The sequence below is a fragment of the Styela clava genome, chromosome 5 (genome assembly GCF_964204865.1).
Source record: "Styela clava chromosome 5, kaStyClav1.hap1.2, whole genome shotgun sequence".
Lineage (NCBI taxonomy): Eukaryota > Metazoa > Chordata > Ascidiacea > Stolidobranchia > Styelidae > Styela > Styela clava.
In genome coordinates this window covers 1,683,625-1,706,569 of record NC_135254.1, presented here as the reverse complement: position 1 = coordinate 1,706,569, position 22,945 = coordinate 1,683,625, and the positions used below count along the sequence as shown (strand labels likewise).

General features: G+C 36.6%; 1 protein-coding gene and 1 long non-coding RNA gene across 2 annotated transcripts in view; both read right to left on the bottom strand.

Moving 5' to 3' along the window:
- The window catches only part of LOC120343896 (uncharacterized), a 67,594-nt gene extending 54,245 nt beyond the window's left edge, over window positions 1-13,349 (bottom strand). Inside the window, exons 1-2 of the mRNA XM_078112983.1 lie at window positions 13,226-13,349; window positions 12,978-13,036 (exon numbers count right to left, since the gene is read on the bottom strand). Coding sequence (XP_077969109.1) covers window positions 12,978-13,036; window positions 13,226-13,295 — 129 coding nt within the window. The 5' untranslated portion in view covers window positions 13,296-13,349. The remainder of the gene's footprint in view (window positions 1-12,977; window positions 13,037-13,225) is intronic.
- On the bottom strand, window positions 10,990-11,972 carry LOC144422689 (uncharacterized). The gene is made up of 2 exons (XR_013475321.1): window positions 11,862-11,972; window positions 10,990-11,416 (listed from the first exon to the last, which is right to left on the bottom strand). It is a non-coding gene; the product is annotated as an uncharacterized LOC144422689 (long non-coding RNA).
- Window positions 13,350-22,945: the final 9,596 nt, after the last annotated feature.

The following is a 22,945-nucleotide window of genomic DNA, read 5'->3' as shown; positions in this document are numbered from 1 at the left end:
GGGTTGCCATTTGCAGCAGCAAATGTCAAGATCAGGTGCCCTTGCGACCTTCAAAGAGCCCCACAATGTTATTGCAGAACTCTTTGGTCGACTCGTTGTTGTTGAGGACGTCCATCAATGCTGGGGGGCTGAAATTGAGGTCTTCTTCGGTCTTCAGGAACAGAGTTCGAGGACGGGTGGTTGTTGAGGCATCTTCGTCTGGAGCAGGAGTTGATGAGGTGGCAGCGGCGTAGTTCATTTTCTTCGTCTTTCGGTGATCCTTCCGCTATCGAGGGCCTAACCCAATGAAGGGTTGCCTTAATCAAATAGCGAATAATAGCGGATGAAGCCTCACAACTTAACAAGAAACACCATCGAGCCAGAGGTTGAAATATGGAATTCAAAACAAAGAGCCATCCAATATATATATATTTTAAATAGTAGGCCTCGTCCCACCGATGCTTATTTTTTCATACTTACTTGTTGCAAGGGAGGCTTTCAGGTAGTATTTCTTTTTCTAAAAAAATAAAAGATATTTAACAGATTAACCGGCCTCGACAAAACATTTCCCGCCACATATGAGGGTTCGGAGAAATGCACCCTGATGCACACTCATTGAACCCTCTAGTGGCGAAGAAAAACTCAGTCATTTAACTAGAATTCGACAATGACTATATTGTACTTACTTGTCGAGCCTGGGTTTTTCATAACAATATTTTTATTTCGTGATGTTGGACGTTTTTATTTCTCTTTATGTTTTTTTATTTAAATTGTAAATTATTGGGTAGTAAAAATCAAAACACGTTGTATATTGACGTTCACGTTGTTAGAACGGAATAGAAAAATAAAAAATCAGATTACTTTTCAACTGGATGAAGAGCACATAACATTACTAATTTCAAATGAATGTCATGATTATTCGAAAAAAAAAAAAAATTTAAAAAATACGGTTTTAGGATGTGAATTACACTATACGGGGACTCCATAAAGTTCCTTTACAATTTTCTCATGAAGTCAGTCCTAAATATATATCCTAACCATGTATGTTGTTTTTCAATCAGTAATTGATCAAGTATTTTTACTTCATTCAATGCATCTGTGAGGGCCAAACAATATATGGTATCGATAAATTTCCTTTGAGATTAAAAAAAAAAATTCAAGACTTTATGGATGCCCTATATTACGCTAGGTCACGTTTAGGTTTTGTCTGGCAGCGTTGGAAAGACTCTCGTCAACCTGGATGAAATGATGTACAAAAGTTCTTGTGTTTTCTGACAGACAGTCAATGAATTTCAACTTGTGAGACTAGACCAGGGGGTCGCGATCACACAGAGGTTAGAGCATTGGTCCCAATATGTTGGTGTTAGAACTTGACGTTCGCAGTCCCCACCCCATGTCTAGGATATAATAAGCTGAGCAGAGAATAATATATCGCAAAGATTTCCGTATATTTTAGGAATGAGATTCCTAAATAGCAGTGCGGTATTTCAAAATAAAAAAAACATAACATATTTATTTTCATTTTTGGGGATGTGGCGATGTACAAGTTTACTGGTAAGTAAAGTCTCATCAACTGCATCTTAGAATACTCTGGTGGTCTTTTATTTCGTACTGAGATGGACTAGGTGTGCTGGGAAACCACGCATTTGCGGTTTCAAGTAAATATTCGAAAGAGGTTCTTATTAAAAAGCAGCGGTTCTCAATTTTTTTAGGCCGCGCCCCTTTTTAAAATTTGTGAAGTCTCGCACCCCACCTCGAGAATAATTAGCGAACAATAAACTACAAATACCAGATAGTAAGGCGAAAGTAATTATAACAGATAACAAAAATCACAACAGTAATTTCTAAACATCAAAGAAATGTAATTTTCTAAAATAAGGTGGCAAGATCAAATCTATCAAATATTTTTGTGTTTAGGCCCTCTTGTGGGACGCCTCCCATCGTTTGAGAACCACTGTTATAAAGACAATGCATGGAATGACTCAGAATCGACATGAACTAACGGCAGTGGAATTTAACTCAGCGGTTTACTCGGATGACTCGTAAAATGACTTGACTCGCGACGGGCAGTTCAAGAACTTTTACACCTAACAGTGGTTTCTAGCTGTTCAAAATATGCTGAGTCACATTTTACTAGCTTTAGTATTATTTTCCTGACTAACGTTTTACTTGAACCTTATAAAGGATAATCATGCCAAGTCATATTTATGTGTCTCCTAGCGCATTCATTTGCCCAATGTGGGTCTCAGCCAAAGCACTTAATTATCAAACTTCTACTGAATTAAGTTTGTTTCATAGGTTCTCTCACCAATATACCTGCCCTTGCCCGAGATATCCATAGGTACGGTGGGCGTGGTCAATACGCACGCATGAGTAATTTCATATTTTACGGTTCATTTCTTTTCTGGTAGTTTCCCATAAATTGACAAATAATAATAAACTCACAAATGATCGAATGAATATTTATTATTATGCTCGGGTATATACAAAAATCACAAGAAGACAGCTATGAATTTTATTTTCTGAGCAAAAAGTTTCAACAGACAATTCAAGGCATGGGTTATACGGTTAGTAGTAGTAAAAGAATAATATAAGTAAGTAATAAAAAGTGAGAACTCTTTGTCGTTTACATCATTCAGTCTGTCAACGAAGTTCTGTCAGGTTTTGAGCTGGTTTTATATTTCACAGATGACACCGTGGAATGAGTCGTATGGTGGAACATTGAACATTCCCTGAGATGCATACTCTGGATCCATATTGACCAGAACAACAACATTTGTTCTCGATGCAGCGGTTATCGGATAATTAGGATACCACACCTCAGTTGCTATAGTAATTGGTCCTCCACTTGACAGCAGAAGCTGATTGTTCTGTAACAATTAAATGTACGGCTTCAAAATCTGTTTGCAGCCGACATATTGGTTGGAAAATGAAATTGAGTTTTATAGTGAAGGTAGTCATCATAGACGAAGTATAGCAAGTGAAAACCAAAAATTACTGGAAATATCACAAATTCCGTAATATCTGGCAAATACCAGATTTTTTTTTATCTGCACAGTACGTGTATGACGTCACATTATATTTAAAGTTACAATCATATTGGGTTTTTCTTATTATCCAATTCATTAATAAACCATGAGGCATCGTTAATCGTTAACCTGCCCATTATTTAGTAATTTTATTAAAGACAAGCTTTGAGCCAACCTTTGACCCGATGAAGTTACAAAAATTAGTCAAACTATACTAAGATTGCGATTTATTAACTGACCTTATACTCCATCCCAGTCCAGATGGAAATCCATTCCGCAGGTATCAGTAAGCGAAGATGAGGGAGCAGCCACTTGTAATGCGCGAGGTCGTAAATGTTCGCTGGTTTTCCGTTATTCATCGATTTGCAAATTAGTTGAGCGTCGTAGAAGGTGACATTCTGTGTACCATACACAACTGCTTTGTAGCATTTGGAATCGTATTTGAAGTCACATTTAACTGAAAACAACATTATTGTTGTCATTGAATCTGTTATATTGAAATTTTAGAATATTGCAACGATTTTGGCTTAAGAATTTGTCGCTTTGCTTATTCAATGAGACTTTTCAAAATAGAAATTTGGAAATACTGTAATCTAATAATTTTGGAGAGAAAAAAGTCGATAACACAACAATTATATAAAACGACAGAACGAATCTGTTTCAGATGTAATAAAAGCTATCAAGATTGGATACAAGGTTAGTGGAAGGAGTCGTAACCGACTAGGGGTTGTGTTAATCACCCAGTGACAACTCAGGATTCAATACTTATACTTATATATTATGAATACTTACACTATGACGGGTGTGGCATATTTTATAGTCAAATCAGAAAACACAAATATAAATTACTTTCAGCTTTTTTCTTTTCATCAAGACTCTTCTGGATCAATTTGAGAATATCTGTAAATAAACGACATATTTCATTTGTGTGTAGGGTAAGGCGTTTAAAACAGTTTTCATCATATTATATTGCTTACATTTTTTTTTTCATCGACGACCTTGTTTAACTTTTTAACCACTTTATACTTTGACTATCTTACACGCCGAGACTATTTTTGGAACATCGTGTACGCATTTATGACTCAAAATTCTGTCATACGTTCACGGTCACGAAAGTATTTTCAAACATAATATATATCATGAAGTACATAGAACTCACCGGATCCATCGTTTTTCTGTGAAATAAATAAAAAAAATGCAGATGATTAGTAAAGTGAATATAACACGTAAGTTACTTTAGATCAGGGTTTCCCAAACTAGGGGCCGCGGCAAAACGAACTTTAGGGGCCGCAAAGTGAACACCAAATTTACACGAAGTACTATATCTATTGTACTTTTTCAGTCTCTTGATTCGAAACACAATATAAAATTTGTCAAAAACAAAAATTTCACGATTACGAGGTAATACATCTTCATGACGTGTTTCCCCAAAATAAGACAGTGTCTTCAATTTTCTTTCGAAAATAACACTAGGGCTTATTTTGGGGGGATGTAGACTAGAGAATAACGAGATATTTTAATATACAAAATACCGATTTTCATTTACTTATTTAATAACACGTTTTCATTTAAAATAACTGCTACGTATATAGATTATTAAACTGGAAAATATTTCTCGCTATCTAATAGGACTCAGTGGTTCTCGAACTTCATTGTATTGTGACGCCCCCCAAAAATATTCTCCAGTTGCGACTTCCCGTGAAAATACGTAATGATACCTTTTAATAAAAGACTTTTTCTGCAATGAGTTGCCTATAAACGAACAAATAAAACCTAACTACATTCAGTGAAATCACATTTAATAGGCCATGGTAGAAAAGCCTGCTTTATAAAAAATACGAAATCGCAAAGGCGATGGGAGTGCGCAACGCTCCTTGAAAAATAATCTTTGTCTACAAAAAAAAAAATTTCCAGAATTAAACTTAATTATTATAACACCATCGCAAAATTTTGCGTCGCCCTAGCAAAATTGAAACGACGCATTCTCACTGGACTAGGTAAAAAAAGTGTGCTATCGACGAAGTCTTTTTTAAGGGGAGCGCTTATATTAAAACTATTTTTGAAATTTACGCTTGGTCATATTTTCGGGGAAACATGGTAGAATCATCGTGCTTGCATAACAATGCATATTCTGATCGTAAGACCCGATTTGCGCGTGCTTGCATGACAATGCCGGATTTAATCGCTAAGCTAGCGGTTCCCGAAGGCGATTAGCTAAGTGCGCCTCGAAACATATTACATATTTTATTTGTTCTAAATGTTTTATTGTCCCCGATTACTGCAAATGATTGATATATGAATCAAATTCATTTTATTGTCTATATTGTTTACTTTCTGTTACGTAGGGATCAACTGGTAACAAAAGAAGTAAATCATACATGTTGCAAATTCGTAGGCTGCAGTTTATTCATTTGCTGAACCGAGTTTATCGAACATGAGTAATTTTTTAGCATTTTAAAGAAAAACTAGGCAGAGATAAGAAAGATAAGTTAACTTTGATTTTCTTTAAAAGGCATAAAGTACATATTAACGATGACTAAATTGTGTTGTATTTTGTAGCAGCATATTTTTCGTGTAGGTGCGCCATGAGTTTTATCCCTGATAATTTGGTACGCACAAACTGATGCCTTATGTTGAGTTTGATCAATAAGAGTGAACAATTCCGGATAAGGACTAGACCATCGGTGGTCAGACATTGTAATTCATCATTTAGGCCTGCATAAACAAAGATTGCGCCACGGCTGAACTTGCTATGCAGCAAAAAACATTCGCACCCATTACATTGTATAATTGAGTAACTTTAATCTGAGTAAATATGTGCTTGTTTTTGTTATTGAGTGGGACTACTAAAAGCTGGGAATTATCTGTGTCAATAAAATAACAAAAATGAATATTTCGAACTGGAACAAGGGCCGCACAAAATTTTAAAATATCAAAAGGGGCCACGAGCTCAAAACTTTGGGAAGCCCTGCTTTAGATTATAATAGTCAGATGAAAATTGGGTTGACAATTAAAAAAGCTTCAAGTTCTTCCAAAAATATTCGATCTAACAGTATCAATGGCCTTGCTTGGAGACAAAACACCTGATAAAAATAGTAACTTTATACATAACAGTAACTGCTATCCAAAGCTCAGCTCAGAGTCAAACAGTGAAAACACCTGACGATAATAGTAACTTCATTTCACCTTGCAATCTCCAACTTGTACGAGTTTCCAATTCACGATCTTGGAAACGCAGAATCCAGCTGTCGAAAAGGGATATTTTTAAGATAAATTCAACGATAACTTGTTCCAAGATTATAGGCGTTGCTACACTCTTATATTTTAGAATTCTTGGTACCGGATTTAGACGAAGATTGCCTGCAATTCAGTATTTTAAAATCAACCAAGTAATTGTATTCGAAGCAAACCTTACCCGGCACTTTGGGCTCCCCAACCAAGCCACAGATGAGAGAGATAAACAGAATAATTTTGACAAAGTCCATCTTTGCTACCAGAAAGCTTTGATGACGCAACTAAATGCTTAGCTATAAACTAAATATCTGTAAAAATATCCGAAGGTATTATAAGTTGCTTATTTTATAAGCTCTTCGTTGGTTTCAGGATGATGTATTTTTAGACCTTTTTCGACTTTCCTGATCTTTTTAATATACAAATTCAAAACAGATATGCAACATTCATGGCATATCCAGCTGTGCCTGTTCTAAGTTAGAACAGTAATCACTGGTACACAGTTACGTACACATAGACAGATAACTGCTAAATTAGTTGTAAACACCATCATGGTGAATCTTCGACAATAATATATTTTGGGGTATTCATGATATAGTTCACGATACATACGCAAAACGAATATGCAACACCTATCAACCATTATTGTACGACATCAGGTTCACCCAGATTCCGAACCAATCACTGAAAACAGGTCGGCAGGCGCTTACAGAATCAACGAGTCTGCTATATGCGACTGGCAGTAGCAAGTGATCAGACAGTGATGTTATCCGTGCTGTAAGTAAAAAAGGAAACATAAAAACACCCGCATGACGCAGCATCCAAACTTTATTCACTTATTATATTTATGCAGTTGAAAGAAGTTTATACTCGCGTGTTGAGTTTTGTTTGAGGGTCACTTCCTGTGGTATATTTCAAACAAACTGAAGAACAGAATATTTTTGTTGCACCCAATTACCCTGTGCGTTTGGTATGTTCTCTTGCACGACAATACATTGTGGTATATCTACATACTGTTTACAAAATAGCATTCATTGAACATCTTCGATAATCGTTAGAAAACGAACAATCGAAACATCGTTTTGCAATCGATAACCAAAGTTTTCACTGATAATCGAGGGGACGCTCGCCTTACCGCACTGTTTCAGAATTCGAGCTGTTGCTACTCGTACCAGCTTTGAAATATCGTGTTCGTCTACTTGACCCATAGTACGCAGACAAAGGCAGGGATGTATAGCCTGCCAATTGCTTCTAAAAGTTAACAAATTATGTTGCAGGTTATTACCACGGTCTGTTTGCAGATTGGGTTGAGTACCGGTACCGTAGTGGTGCACCCGTACTGCAGTACCATCAAAGGACCGAACATCGTGTCAAACTAACCTACAGTGTACCTTTAAACTCAAACAATGACATATTACGGCAAACCTACTTTAGCACAGTATTTGGATTCAACAAAAAAACGACCCTCCAGATCATCTACCGTCAAACCACATTCAAATGCACAGCAACATCGCAGCGTCCCCTCAAAGCAAGGTAAAATGGGGTTCTGGCGGCAGTCGTCACGCTCCGTTGAATTGTATGGTCGGCAGGCGCTTATAGAATCAACGAGCACGCTATATGCGACTGGCCGTAGCAAGAGATCAGACAGTCATGGTATCCGTGCTGTATCTACAAAATGAAACTTAAATCATCCGCATGACGCAGCATCCAAACTTTATTCGCTTCTTATATTTCTGCAGTTTAAAGCAGTTCATATTCGCGTGTTAAGTTTTGTTTGAGGTCACTTCCTGTGGTATATATAAAACAAACTGAGGAACAAAATATTTTTGTTGCACCCAATTACCCTGTGCGTTTAGTATGTTCTCTTGCACGACAATACATTGTGGTATATCTACATACTGTTTACAAAGAAGCATTCATTGAACATCTTCGATAATCGTTAAAAAACGAACAATCGAAAAATCGTTTTGCAATCGAAAACCATGAGTCTCCCTGGCGCCAACAACTGTTGAATTCTGCAGATTGTGGATGGAAACACACACATGCACTCAAATCGCTCATTGGCTTTAAGATTCGCTGAGTAGAATAATCAAATAAAAAGCTCTGATTTTAAATGATTCGCGTCAATCAATGGGTTAAAAGGAGACTTAAAATTCTAATCTCAAAATGGCCGCTTTGTAACGTTATGTTGATATTCTGCGTTAGTATGAAAACACCCGCTAGACGGCGCTTTTTGTCACGGCACCGAAAATGTGATTTTACCCGGCTGCCTTACTTTCGTGCGAGGAAACACCGACCAATCTGATGGTTCTATTTTCGAGGTTTCAACTCGCGTATTATGCGTCTACGTGGCTGTGTCATTTGTTTCACTAAACCAGCATTCGCGGCTCCTTTCAATCTAATTAATACAATTTTATTCCGATTTCTGTTCAAGTCCATGTATCTGGAACGAATACCTGGCTAACTAATCCTATACGCGACATGGAATGGTAACCGGGCGAGAGGCCGTGATTCGCCATATTGTTAACCCGTCTCATCGGATTTCCTCTTCCCGGGATAAATATGTAAATCCTATCCTTCGTGTGAAACAGCACCATAAACTGGCGGATGCAAAGAAATCTTAAAGTAATATAAATTCAAATCGCGAAGTATGATTTTATTCCAACGTTTTGTAATTCGAAACTTCAATTCGAAAAACCGAATCCCTCGTTTTGTGAAGTTCGACTGAAAATCCTTATCATTGACCTTTAACCGCAATCAGAACTCGACGACCTTGCTTCCAACTTCAGATAATTTATTGAGAAAGCAATCGCCTTCAGCCCATGACACGTCCTCTTATTACGCATATAATCCACCCCGTTTTTAACCCATGGCTGGACGTTTAGACCAGGGCTGCCCAAACTTTTAAGCTTGCGACCCCTTCCAATATATAAAAATTTTCCGCGACCTCTGTTCGGCTTTGTTATGCAAGCGCTCATCTTCTCGGGTCTTACGATCAAAGTCGGCATTGTTATGCAGGCTTCTTTGATTCTATGTATTCCAGCGAAATCGTGAACATTATGTTTTGCACTTGTTTTATTATTTATGTTTCGAATCAACGTATAAAGAGGTAAAATAGTTATATATAGTTATATATTTTTGCGTCAATGGCGATACTTCCCGACTGATGACTGCCATTTCAAATAACTGTCGACCAATGAAGAATCTTTGTGACCAATTGCCGCACTTTCGGGGGTTTGAAAGTCATTTCAATTAGAGCCAAGCATATTATGTTGAGATCTCTTGATCTTATTCGGGCCGATTTACCGCGATCTGTCAGTCGTTTAACTAGAATTCGATAATAACTGGAATGTACTTACTTGTCGAGTCTGGATTGTTCAATTACAATATTTTTATTTCGTGATGTAGGCCAATTTTTTTTCTCTTTTATTTTTTTCTATTACAATTGTAAATTATTGGATGAAATAAACCAAAAAACATTGCATATTGATATATATTGTTCAAGGAATAAAAAATCAGAAATAAAAAAGAATAATTTTTAATTGTATGAACGTAACTAGGGAAACAATCAAGAATCCGTCATTCCTATTTTCAGAAAGGCATGAATTTTTGAGGAAAAAAATTTAAAAAATACGGTTTTTAGGATGTGAATTACACTATACAGGGTGACAATAGAGTTCACAATTTTAGTTTTGTTAGTTAGTTTAGTTTAGTCAGTTCTCAATATAACTATTTTTTTTTATAACCAGTAATTATTATTGAAGTATTTTTTTTCTTCATCAATACATCTGTGGGGGCCAAACCATATATGGTATCGATAAATTCTGTTTGCAATTTTAAAAAATTTAGGACTCCATGGACACCCTATAATACGCCGAGTCGCATTAATGTTTTGTCTAGCCGCGTTGGCAAGATTTGTGTCATTTACTGGATAAACTGAAGTACGAAAATTCTTGTGTTTTCTAACATTCAATGAAGTTTAACTTCAGGCTAGATTAGGTGGTCGCGATGACTCAGAGGTTAAAGCGTTGGTTCCACTATGTTGGTGTCAGAACTTGAAGTTCTCATTCCCCCACCCCAGGCTGGGAAACTACGCATTTGCGATTCAAGTAACCTCACCTCAAAAATAACTAGATAAGAATAAGCTACAAAAACAGATAATAAAAATAACAGCAAGCAAAACATCTCTCTGCAATTTCTAAACTTCTAAACAATAATGAAATGTAAATATCCAAAATAAGGCAAAAAGATCAAATCTAACAAATATTTTTGTTTTTAATTGGCTTCACGACCCTTCAAAAAAATTTCTGCCATCCCTTGTGCGGCGCGTCCCACCGTTTGAGAACCACTCGCGGGCCCTGGTTGGGAATTGCTGATTCAGAAACTAGAGACGCAAGTGTGCTTTCTAGCTGTTCAAATAATGCTGAGTCATATTCTACAGGCTTTGGTAGAATTTTGTTGAATAACGTTTTATTTGAATTTAATAAATGATAATTATGCCTAGTCGTATTTATGAGCCTCCTCGCGAAGTTGATTTTTATTTATCTAATATGGGTCTCAAGCAAAGCACTTAATTATCAAACTACTACTGAACTAAGTTTGTTTCAGAGATTCTCTCCCTAATATACCTGCCCTAACCCAAGATATGGTAGGCGTGGTCTTTTTTATACGCATGAGTAATATCCCATTTTACGGTTCCTTTTCTAATGGGTTCTCATAAATTGACAAAATAATAACAAACTCACAAATGATCGAATCAGTATTTATTATCTTGTTCGGTTATATACAGAAATCACTTGGAGCAACTTATGAATTTTATTTTCTGAGCAAAAAGTTTCAATAAGAAGAAAGACCAATTCAAGGTATGGCTTATATACGGTTAATAATAGTAAAGAAATAATATAAGTAATAAAAAGTGATAACTCTTTGTCGTTTATATCATTCAGTCCGTCAACGAAGTTCTGTCAGGTTTTGAGCTGGTTTTACACTTCACAGATGATACCGTGGAGTGAATAGGATGGTTGCTCATTGAAAATTCCCTGACGTGAAGACCCTGGATCTTTATTAACATCAATACCGACATTTGTCAGCGATGCATCGGATTTCGGATAACCACGATACCACACTTCAGTTGCTATAGAGGTTGGTCCTCCACTTGCCAGCAAAAGCTGATTTGTCTGTAACAATTGAATGAAGGCTTTAAAATCTGTTGCTTGAAATGTTAATGCAACTGACATATTTGATGGAGAATGAAAATATTTGCTTTCAGTAATGAGTTTTATAGTGAAGGTAGTCATCATTGACGAAGTATGGCAAGTGATGTGTAAGAACCACATGAAAATGAGTGAAAACCAGAAATTACTGGAAATATCACAAATTCTGAAATACTCGGCAAATACCACAATATCAATTGCACGGTTCGTCTATGATGTCAACTTATATTTGAAGTTACAATCATGTTGGGTTATTCTAATTTTCCAATCCATTAATAAACCATGAGGCATCGTTAACCTGCTCATCGTTAGGTAATTTTATTAAAGTCAAGCTTTGAGCCAACCTTTGACCCGATGAAGTTTACAAAAATAAATCAAACTCTGCTGAAATTGTGATCTATTAACTGACCTTATACTCCATCCCAGTCCAGATGGCAATATGTGTCGAAGAAGCAGAAATCAGTGAACGTAAGTAAGTGCGAAGTGACTGGTAATGCGCGAGGTCGTAAATATTCGCGGGCTTTCCGTTCATTGATTTGCAGATTGATATTCCATCGTTGAAGGTGACATTGTTTGTACCATATACAACTGCTCGGAAGCATTTTGTCTCATATGTGACGTCACATTTAACTGAAAGCAACATTATTGTTGTCATTGAATCTTTTATATTAAAATTTCAGAATATTTTAACGATATGGGATTTAAATTTTGTCGTATTTCTTCATTTCGAAATAGAAATTTTGGAAATATTGTAATCTACTAATTTTGGAGAGAGGAAAGTTGATATGACGGAACATAAATAAAGCGACCAAACAAATCTTTTTCAGGCGTCATAATAGCTATCAAGTTAATATACATGGTTGGTGGGCAAAGTTGTAACAGACTAGGGTCATAAAATTAAATACTCATTCTTTGACGGTTTGGCATATTTTATCGTCAAATTATAAATCTTTAAATTCAAATATAAATTACTTTCAGCTTTTTTCTTTTCATCAAGACTCTTTTTGAGCAATCTGACAATATCTGCAAAACAATGACATATTTATTTGTGTGTAGGGTATGGCAATTTTAAATCAGTTTTCATCATATCATATTGTCCAGAGTTTTTTTTTCATCGACGACCCTAATAACTTTGTAACCACTGTATACTTCAACTACCTTACACGCCGAGAATATTTTTGCACTATTGCTTAATTATGACTCAAAAGTCTGTCATACGTTCACGGTGACGAAGGTATTTTCAAATATAATATATATCATGAAGTAGGGCGAACTCACCAGATCCATCGTCTTTCTGTGAAATAAAAAAATGCAGATAATGTAGTAAAGAGAATATAATACGTAAGTTGTTTTAGATTATATTGGTCGCGTAACATGCAGAAGTTGGATTGAAAATTGGGTTGGAAATTAAGAAAAGCTTCGAGTCACTTCGAAAATTGTAACTTTATACATAACAGTGACTGCTAGCCAAAAGCCAGCTTAGATCCAAGGAGTGAAAATAGCTGATAAAAAAAAATAACTTTACCTTGCAATCTCCAACTTGGACGAGTTTTCCCTTCACGATCTGGGAACGACAGACTCCAGCTGTCAAAATGAAACGTGATATTTTTAGGTTCAAAATAGCAACATCATGCGCCAAAAATTATAGATGTTGCTACACTCGTTCAATGTGATATATTTTGCAAATGATTTGAATATTTCTTGTATTTTAGAATTCATGGTACCAGAAGACGGATAAATTTATCTAGTAATTTAATCCGAAACAAATCTTACCCGGTAATTTTACTTCCGCAAGCAAGCCACAGATGAGAGAGAGATAGAAAAGTATTTCGACGAAGTCCATGTTTTTTTCTTGAAATATTTGATGACGGAAATAAATGCTTAGCAATAAAGTAAATATCTGAAAAATATTCAATGCTATGTTAAGTTGATAGCAGCTATATTGGCTCATAATGTGGTATAAAGCCGAATATGGCAACGAGACCAGTGACAGTGTTTTGCGTCACGTCCCCTAGGCATACCTAATCCCTACTATACACAAATCCAAACCTTACTCGACACAGAAATTTAATTCATCCATTTATAATAGTCCAGTTTGAAGCATTTTTCGCGAGCATAACTTTCTGATCGACTTCAAGTCTCTTCCGTTGTTATATCTAACTCATAAAATGATACAAATTGTCCATTTTACTCAAAAACCAAATTATTTGTCTTTACAATTGTGCTGCCCCAAAACTACATTTTAAACTTTTCAAAAATTTCCCAAAGATCGCCCGACGTTGCGCACGAAAACAAAACACATGCAACAAAACTCAGTTTATGCTTTATTATAATTGTGAATCCCCTAAAACAATATTTCAAACAAAGTTGCCCACCCTGACGCGCCAAAACAAAACAGTTGGCATTATTTATTATCATAAAAATTAGTACCTGGCCGATGACCTGACATTTTAAATTGCAATTAACGCAATGATACGTTTTGGAAATTTTCCATTGCACGCGGGCCACAATCATTTTTTTCTTTATGCTCGCTCCTCTCTGCTAAATTAGCAGTAACTTAGTAAAAACGCCCTTTAGCGCAGCCCATCTTGACTCATAAAATGTGAAAAATGTTTTGGTATTTTTCCATGCAACACAGGCCGCAGCCATTTTTTCTTATTATGCTCTCTCCTACATCTAAACTAGCAAATACCCAGTATTAACGCGGCAGCCATCTTGATCCATAGATTGTGATTATGCAGCATATATCGCTCCAGCAAATGCGTTTTACGTCATTTTCTTTTGCCGTAAACTAATTCCTAATATACAAAAATAAAACACCTCACTAGACACAAAAATTTAATTTACCTATTTTCTAATAGTTTAGTTTGGAGCACTTTTTGCGAGAATAATTTTCTGATCGACGTCAAGTCTCATCCGTTGGTATAACTAAACATTAAATGATACAAATTGTCCATTTTACTTAAAAACCAAATTAATTTTCACATTTGCACCTCTGTACATTTGCACCCATGTACATTTGCACCCAAGAATTTTTGCACTTGCGTACATTTGCACCCACGGACATTTGCATCCACAGATATTTTCACCCAGTGTAATTGCACCCAAATAATTTTACACTCGCTCACATTGCACCCACGTTCATTTGCACAATATACGTTTGCACCCAAGGTTATTTGCAGCCACGTACATTCGAACCCAAGTACTTTTTCACTCGCGTTCATTTGCACCCACGGACATTTGCACCCAAGTACGTTTGCACTCGCGTACATTTGCACCCACTTACTTTTGCACCCACGGACATTTGCACCTACGGATATTTGCACCTATGTACATTTGCACACACGTAATTTTGCACCCAAGTACTTTTGCGCTCGCGTACATATGCACCCACGTATTTTTGCGCCAGCGTAAATTTGCAACAACGGACATTTGCGCCCGTGTACATTTGCACCCACGTACGTATGCACTTGCTTACATTTGTGCCCACGGACATTTGCATCTACGGATATTTGAACCCATGTACATTTGCACCCACGTCATTTTGCACCCGCGGACATTTGCACCCGCGGACATTTGCACCCACGTCAATGTCTGTCGGTGAAAATGTTTGTGGGTGCAAATGTCTGGGGGTGCAAATGTACGTGGGTGCATTTGTTCAGCAGCTCGCCACTCCTTTCTCACAAACAGATATTCAGGAATGGTTGTAAATATTGCCTCGTTTCCGTGGTTTTACGTGTTATTTGTCAGTTTTTAGTTGTGTTTTCAAAAAATAGTTATATAGTATACTATATCAAACAAGAGAGCTATGCTCAAATATATGGACACGAAGCGCCACCCGATGGTAATAATTTTGATGACGTCATAGCGAGAAAAAAAAGTAATAGCCTTCTGGAGAAAAATTTTATCTTCAACCACTGAAAATTTCAAAGCAATTGGTCCAGTATTCGAAGAGAAAAGCGACTTTTTAAAAACGTATCAAAGAACAACAACAACATAATATTGAAACGATCGTTATGTCCACTTCGTGTCCAATAACCTAATTGTCAATATGTCTTCCGTGGACCTTTAGTTTAGTTACAATATTCAAAATATTATACCGGAGACCTTGCGATAGACTAGCATGTAATTGTTTATCAGTACCTGTAAGCCGCCCGTAGAGTAATATTTTTAAAGAAATGATAATTTTGAAAATGTAAGCCAGTTTGTAAGCGCCAACCCTCCAAAATATTTCTATAATAAGCGCCAAAAATTTTGCAAGGGTGAAGATTAGAAAGATTTTTCAGGGGTTAAGGGTCGGGGAAACGTCCATTGCTTTGGAATTTTCATTGGATAAGGATTGTATTTTTCGCTTGGAGGATTGTACTTGTATTTATTCCTGAATTTTCTATGAATCCTATGACATCGAATATCAGGCCTACAGGTAAGGTACTGGCAAGTTGCCGTATCGCATGATTTTTGCGAAATTGATGGGAAATAACTTTTGGTTATTACAAGTAATATAAATAAATGCACATAATTACCAGTGATGGTTTATTGCAGGCCTGTCCAACCGTTTTAGTGTCACGGGCCCGTTTTCAAATGAGGAAACTCGTTGCGGGCACAAATGTTTTCACCAAACCATCAGCCAAGTTCTGATTTACGTTAGAATTTCAAACATACATAAAGAGTAAGTTCAGGATGAGAACTGGGTAAAATATTCAAATATAGTATCGAATGTTGGAGAAGCTGTTTACTGTTCTAAGGTCAGGTAACACGTTACCTGGACACGGCACGTCACTTACGCGTCGCCGAATCAAACGCTTGGACTGCATAACTATTGCGGATATTTTACAAACACGCGAGAATTTGCACACTTTTCGCTAACAGACAAAGGCGTCAAAATTGAATGTTCTATTTGCGTTATGATGTTTTTTATTTATTTATTTCCAGTGGCTATGATATTGTTTCAATTCCTACCGATAAAGTCATTTACGCTCCAATGTATATAAGATAAAAAAAATGAGTAAATGAGTCAGCAATTTAACGTTATTATTGGCAATTTAACGTTGATAGGTATTTGCCTGTTTGTCTGTTAGATACGCGCGATATCTCACGAAAGCGAGGTTGAATCCGCTCCAAATTTTGCATTTGCATTCCTCATATCTCGGATCAGAAGCCTATTGATTTTGGAAGGAATAAGTCGTATAATTAGCGAGTTATTAATTAATTAGTGATATGACATACGGTGTCGCTATTGAGCGAAAGATATATGCCGCCAGATCAATCGGCAGACTTTTGAGAAGTCGTATATTGTTTGAAGCCGGACATGTCCAAAGAGTGAATTACAACAATCATGAAGATTTGTGAAAGAAACAAATTATTGGACACAGACCGAGATCAAAAATGGAAAATAGGGACAAAAAAATAATATCATCACAGATTCAGAAATGTAGCGCGTAGCGTAAAAGTATCATTTGACAACTTAATTAGTTAATAAATTAATTCACGGGAAGGAAAAATGGAAAATAAGTAACAATCATTGAATAACGGCTGTCAGCATTCATAAGTATTCATACATACTTGAAAAAGAACTGGAATATTAATATATCATCAAAGCTTCTCTTACTTAGCTCCAAGATATAGTAAAACAATGACGCAGGTCATTCCCACTCAAGCGTAGATTATCAGACTGGGGATAACTATGGATGTTTCCTGACCATCGATTTCCTTGTTTATTTCCATAACAATGACCAATCAGCAAAAAGTCAACGATGACGTAACCATCAGAATTTTTGCAGGCGCTTAGTATTGAGCATGTAAATCAGTGTCAACTCTCGAAAACACTCGCAAAATAAGCATCCAAACTTTTGCAATAGTGAAGTATAGGATGAAATTTGCTGGGGTCAAGGGTCGGCAAAACCTCCATACTCAACAACCATGATATAGTATTATATTCATGGTAAGTAATGGAAAAAGTGGAAAATATTGGAACGTGACCATATGCCATGGCTCATTCGTAATTAAAGAGTCACCATCTCTGTAGATTCGAAAAAAATAGTAAATATTTCTTCTTCGGTGAGTGAACTTATTTTTAGGTTTTGTTCCAGATTCTTCGCCTTTCTCTTTTTGTGTATCGCTTTATTTTTTGCGAATGAATAAATATAAAAACTATCTATCTATTTTGACGCATCCAGGTGGGATGCTTCATCGCATTTTTTACTCAATAATTTCTCTGTGGTTGTGTGTGGGTGCGTGTGTGAAATAATCCACATTATCCCACCTTTTATTCTATACGTTTTAAACCTTGTCTAAAGTTTTGTTTGCTCTTCTGATTTCATAAATTTTTTATTTGCGCTAAATATTTGGTTTCTGCGAGACAAACTACTCATCTTTCTTTTATCCTTTTGTGCCGGCGGATCCGTATGCATATAATACAAGGATGCTGTAACACAAGCAAAGATAACTATTCTAAGTGATTCGAGAGTCTTGCTGCAAAACAATTAAAAAGTTCTAAGTGATTCAAAACTCTTGAATTACTTAGAATTTTTTATTTGTTCGTCTTTGTCAATCATTTTATTGCCTGTTACTGCCTGAGATTACATCAAATTTTTCATCGAAGTGTTATTTGATAGACCAACTTTTCTGATAGTTTTCTTCAATGTGAACCTTAATCGCATCAGTAAATAGGGTTGGAGTTGACCTCGATGTCCGCATGGTCGTATCGCTCCCTCCCGTCAATACCAAAGCAATTTTATTTGAGTAACTTACTTTTTTTGGATTGATGACTGTTTGTTTTTTTGGTTGACAAAGTAATGAATATATCTCTATGTTATGCTGATTAGGGTCTGACGAAACGTTCCAGAAATATATTTGTGTTAGTCTGCAGCAAGACTCTTGAATCACTTGGAATTTTTAATTTATTTGCTTTTATCAATCATTTTGTTGTCTGTTATGCTAATTGTGGAGTCGAAATAAACTTATATGATGCTCCATAATATAATATGATTACATTCTCAATTACCGGTAAGCGGTTGTTATGTATCATTTAATTAACTGTTAGTGTGATAAATATTTATTCTGGATTACAGTATTGTAATTGTCTCATCTTTGTCAAAAGTTCTTTATTAAATCATATTTGCTTTAATCCGCATATGTATATTCTTGTACTATTGTATATTATTTTTTTATAGTGTTAAAATGATTCTTATTCGAAGGCTCGATCAGAATTAAGTATCTTTTTCTTTAATCCAAGAACCTGTGTCAATTTATGTATTTATTCATGTGTTGTATTGGGTGGTTACTGACTCAGATGACCGTAAATGGTCGTATCGTTACCTCCCAGTCTTGCCGAAAACTTTTGTTCCACTTATTTCGTTATTATTATATTTTAAATTATGTGTTTTCTGGTTGACGAAATAATGAATTTTCTCTCTCACTATCTATTTATATTCATTATAGAATGGTCACACTTGAGTGATCACGGCAGAGCGAAGAAAGCTACTCAAGACTTCTTCTACGGCGAACAATTTCTTGTTTGTTTTATTATAATCATATGTTCGGGTTTTTTTCTTGGTTATCCTGTAGTTGTTTCCCGAAACATATTTATTTCATGTTTGTGGTCAGGTTTGGTTTGTGATTATATTACCGTAAATTAATGAAATCATGGTACTGGTATGAATTTTGTATTTATTTGGATTTGTACGCTACTCTTGATATATATTGGGGGAATGGGATTTAAATTGAGAAAACAAAAACAAAAAACATGGAAACAAAAAATTATGGATTTAAATTAAAATAGACTAAAATGATTCGATTCCAAAATAATAATACGAAAATTTCGTTTGGCATTGGAATTTAATTGGCAAAAATAAAAATAAATGATTGTGGCCAGGACTACCGGTACCGTAGTTTACTATCATATTGAGTCAGTGTGTTCTGTTTTCTTTTAGGCGAATAAAAATGCAACGTAAACCGTACCGGTACGGAACAGTATTACCGTATCGGTACCGGTATAAGAGTTCTAGGTACCGCCGTAACGGTAATCAGTAGAAACACTTGCACCGGTACCGGTACTGACTTATGGTTTAGGATAGAATTTACATATTTATTCCGGGGGAGAGGAAAGTCTAAGATGAGGCGGCTTAATCATATGGCGGACCACGGCCTCTCGTCTGTTTACCAGTCTAGGTCGTGTACCGGTATGGGAGTAGTCAGCATGGACTTGATGGTGGAGGAAGCCGTACGGTATGGTACCGGTACCGTAACCGACCAGCGGTTATGTGAACCACCCTACGGCAGCGAGGAGTCCAATCCTATCGCACATGATCATTTCCGCATGGGATGGCGCGGCGGTGTGGCTCAACGGGCTAAGCGTTAGGAATACGCTCGCCACCGCACCTCTAATTACTCTGCGTGGGTTCGCAGGTTCGAATCCCATGCAGGGATGGTTATGTGCGAGAGGATTGCTGGACTCCTCGCCGTCGTTGGGTGGTTCACGTACCGGTAACCGCTGGTCGGATACGGCTTCCTCCACCACCAAGTCCATGCTTCCGAAAACAAACAATACAGTAAAACTAATCCCATACCCGACTTGGAATGGTAACCGGACGAGAGGCCGTGGTTCGCCATATGGATAAGCCGTCTTATCGGCTTTCCTCTCCCCCGGGATAAATATGTAAATCCTATCCTATCCTATTCGAACCTGCCATCCCACGAAGGGGGATCAGAGATGCGGTAGCGAGCGTATTCCTAATGCATCGCACGATGCAGCGATGTGCCACACCGCCGAGCTACGTTTTAAAGGGAGAGATAGTTTATAACCAAATACTTAATATCTGCCGAGGTGTCTTAAGATCTATTTGTCATTCTTACTCCAGCATCTAACTTACCGGTATGTGTTCTTATGTCATACAGTCTTGCAGTCATATTATGTTTGTATGTCAGGGTGGTCTGTTGGCCCAAACTGCGGCCTGCAGAACAATTCTATCGTGCACTGAACCATTGCTGCATTGGCAGATATTTGTATTTATTGGCAGAACATTTTTTGATTATTTTTAATCACGGAATTTCAATGTTGTATCTATAAATGTCAAGACGTTGCCTATATGAGAATGAATTGTCTTGTGCAGACAGGACCAAGCCGATGAGATGAGTCGTGCTTTTTGTCTAAACTTCGTGCTTTAAGCTCGCGTCAAGTACCGTAAAAGCGCCTAACTTCGGACAAAAATTTTGAACGGCCATATCTTGGCTAAAACGCGACGTATATTGCTAATTTTAATTATTATAGGTTGCGCTGTTATATCTACATCTATTCTCAACTTTTTTAATGTTGCATAAATATTTTTTTGGTAAAAAACGGAAATTTTGCCGAAAATTGACTGCCCGGCATTCAAGGGCGCAGAGCGTCGCTCCTACTGAAGCTATCATCGTCAAAATACCATCATTCGGTAGAGGGCGACAACAATGTATATAATTTATTTGAGTGATCGCAAGATGTCGTACGAGATTTAAATAAAACCTAAAATTCTGAATTATAAATTCCGTAAGAATATTAAGATTTCACGCAGCGTCAAAAATTACGTCAACCTCACGTAGATTACTTTTCGCTCACTTCCGACACGACGTCACACTGCGTCGCGGAAATCAATTTTGACGCCAGACACAACGGAGCCAATATGACAATTTCCGTTAAGATAAAGACGGCGTTCCAATGTAATATTTTTGTATTTTGTTCGGTCATGTATGAATATATGCCAAAATTACATTAATGAAAATACATGTCACACTTAATCGATGACGTTAAAAATCGAATATATAAAACTATGATAATTCCAACGTCCATATGGCACAGTGCACTGACTTAACCATTATTTTATGATGAGTAGTCGAAATGACAGTCATTGAATACGGCCTGGGTGAATTTTATTCACTCGAAATTAAAAATAAATTTAATCTCCAACAAATAAACGGGACCTACATGTTTACAAGATTAAGTTGAATTTTAAATTAAACTTCACAATCGGATTTACCGTGTGTTTGATATAAAATTATCATTTATAAAGATAACCGCGCAGAATAACAAAAAGCTATCCGTCGAGAATATTAATACTTCAAAGACTCCGATAGAAGCCCGTTAGAATACTTCATTGTGGATTGAAACGGTTTGCATCAGATATATTTACGCATGCATTTCCTGATTAAAATGACTAACGTGTTATTATACTCATCTGAAGTATCAAAAATAACGAACGAAAGATGTAAACATAGGACGACGGAAGTTTCAAATAATGCATTTTCGTCGTGACGTCAATATTACGTTACGACGACGATCGAGCGTCTTATCTTCACGCAACGACGTGATTACGTCATCCGCATCGGAAGCCTCTTTCTCTCTGTGCGTCGCGGTTACGCAGTGAAGAAAATGACTGTCCGAAGTTAGGGCAGTGAAGGATAACGGTCAGATGGCAAGAAATATCGATTATTTCAATAGTAAAAATAGTCCAATTGAACCGAAATTTGCAGGGAATGTAAATTACCGCACGAATGTTTTTCCGAGCAATTTTGGCACCGTTTGGACAATAAATGGCCGAGTTAATGAAGAAAATATAGCAATTTTGTCCGAAGTTAGGCGCTTTTACGGTACGGTACCGGTAACTCCTCATTTGGATAATATAAAATCTTTTCTCGGCCTCTGTTTCTAATTGTTGGTCATGTGACAGCAGTGACGAACCACAGAGCTGACTTAGCGCCACACGATCCAGTTTTTTTATCTGAGTCCGAGTCCCAACAATTTATCATACCATGTGTAACAGAAAGGTGACACAGGTAAACTGATGGGAAACATATTTTCTTACCCACAACAATGCTAAACCACAGTGTCTGGTGTGTTTTCAAGTAATATCCGCCACAAAGAATATCATTTTGGGCGACATTACAGAACCAAACATGAGAAAAGATACAGAAAATAACATTCGGGAAGCAATTTTAAAATAACTGAGGGCTTTATATAGTTTCATTGAAAAACTTGGTGGAACAATAAACTTTCTTTCTTATCATATATATTTGAAGTGAGTAAACTCGCGATGTTGGGATCACTTTTGGGTTTTCTTCGACTGCGGCCCGCGAGACCTCCTCAAAAGTTTTTTCGGCCCTTCAACTTCGCAATCTTGGATACTAATATACACGGTGTTATTTCTAGTTCTGTAGTTTAGGGCAGGAGGCCCCAATTAAAAAATTTTGGGAAACCCTCGTTTGGGGCGATGGTTCTCAACCTTTCTACCCTGTACTCGCGGACCGACAAAAAAATGATATGAATGGAACAGAAAATAATAACATAAATTGCGTAATATAATGCAATACTAGAGCTATGCTTCTAGATAAAAAAAAATGCACACCTAAAAATATTTCACAGAAAACCTATCAATAATGTACCGGCCAAAAATTGAAATGACTGAAACCTAAAAAATAAAACCATATATTTCGTAATAAAATATATTTAGTCACTCAGAACAA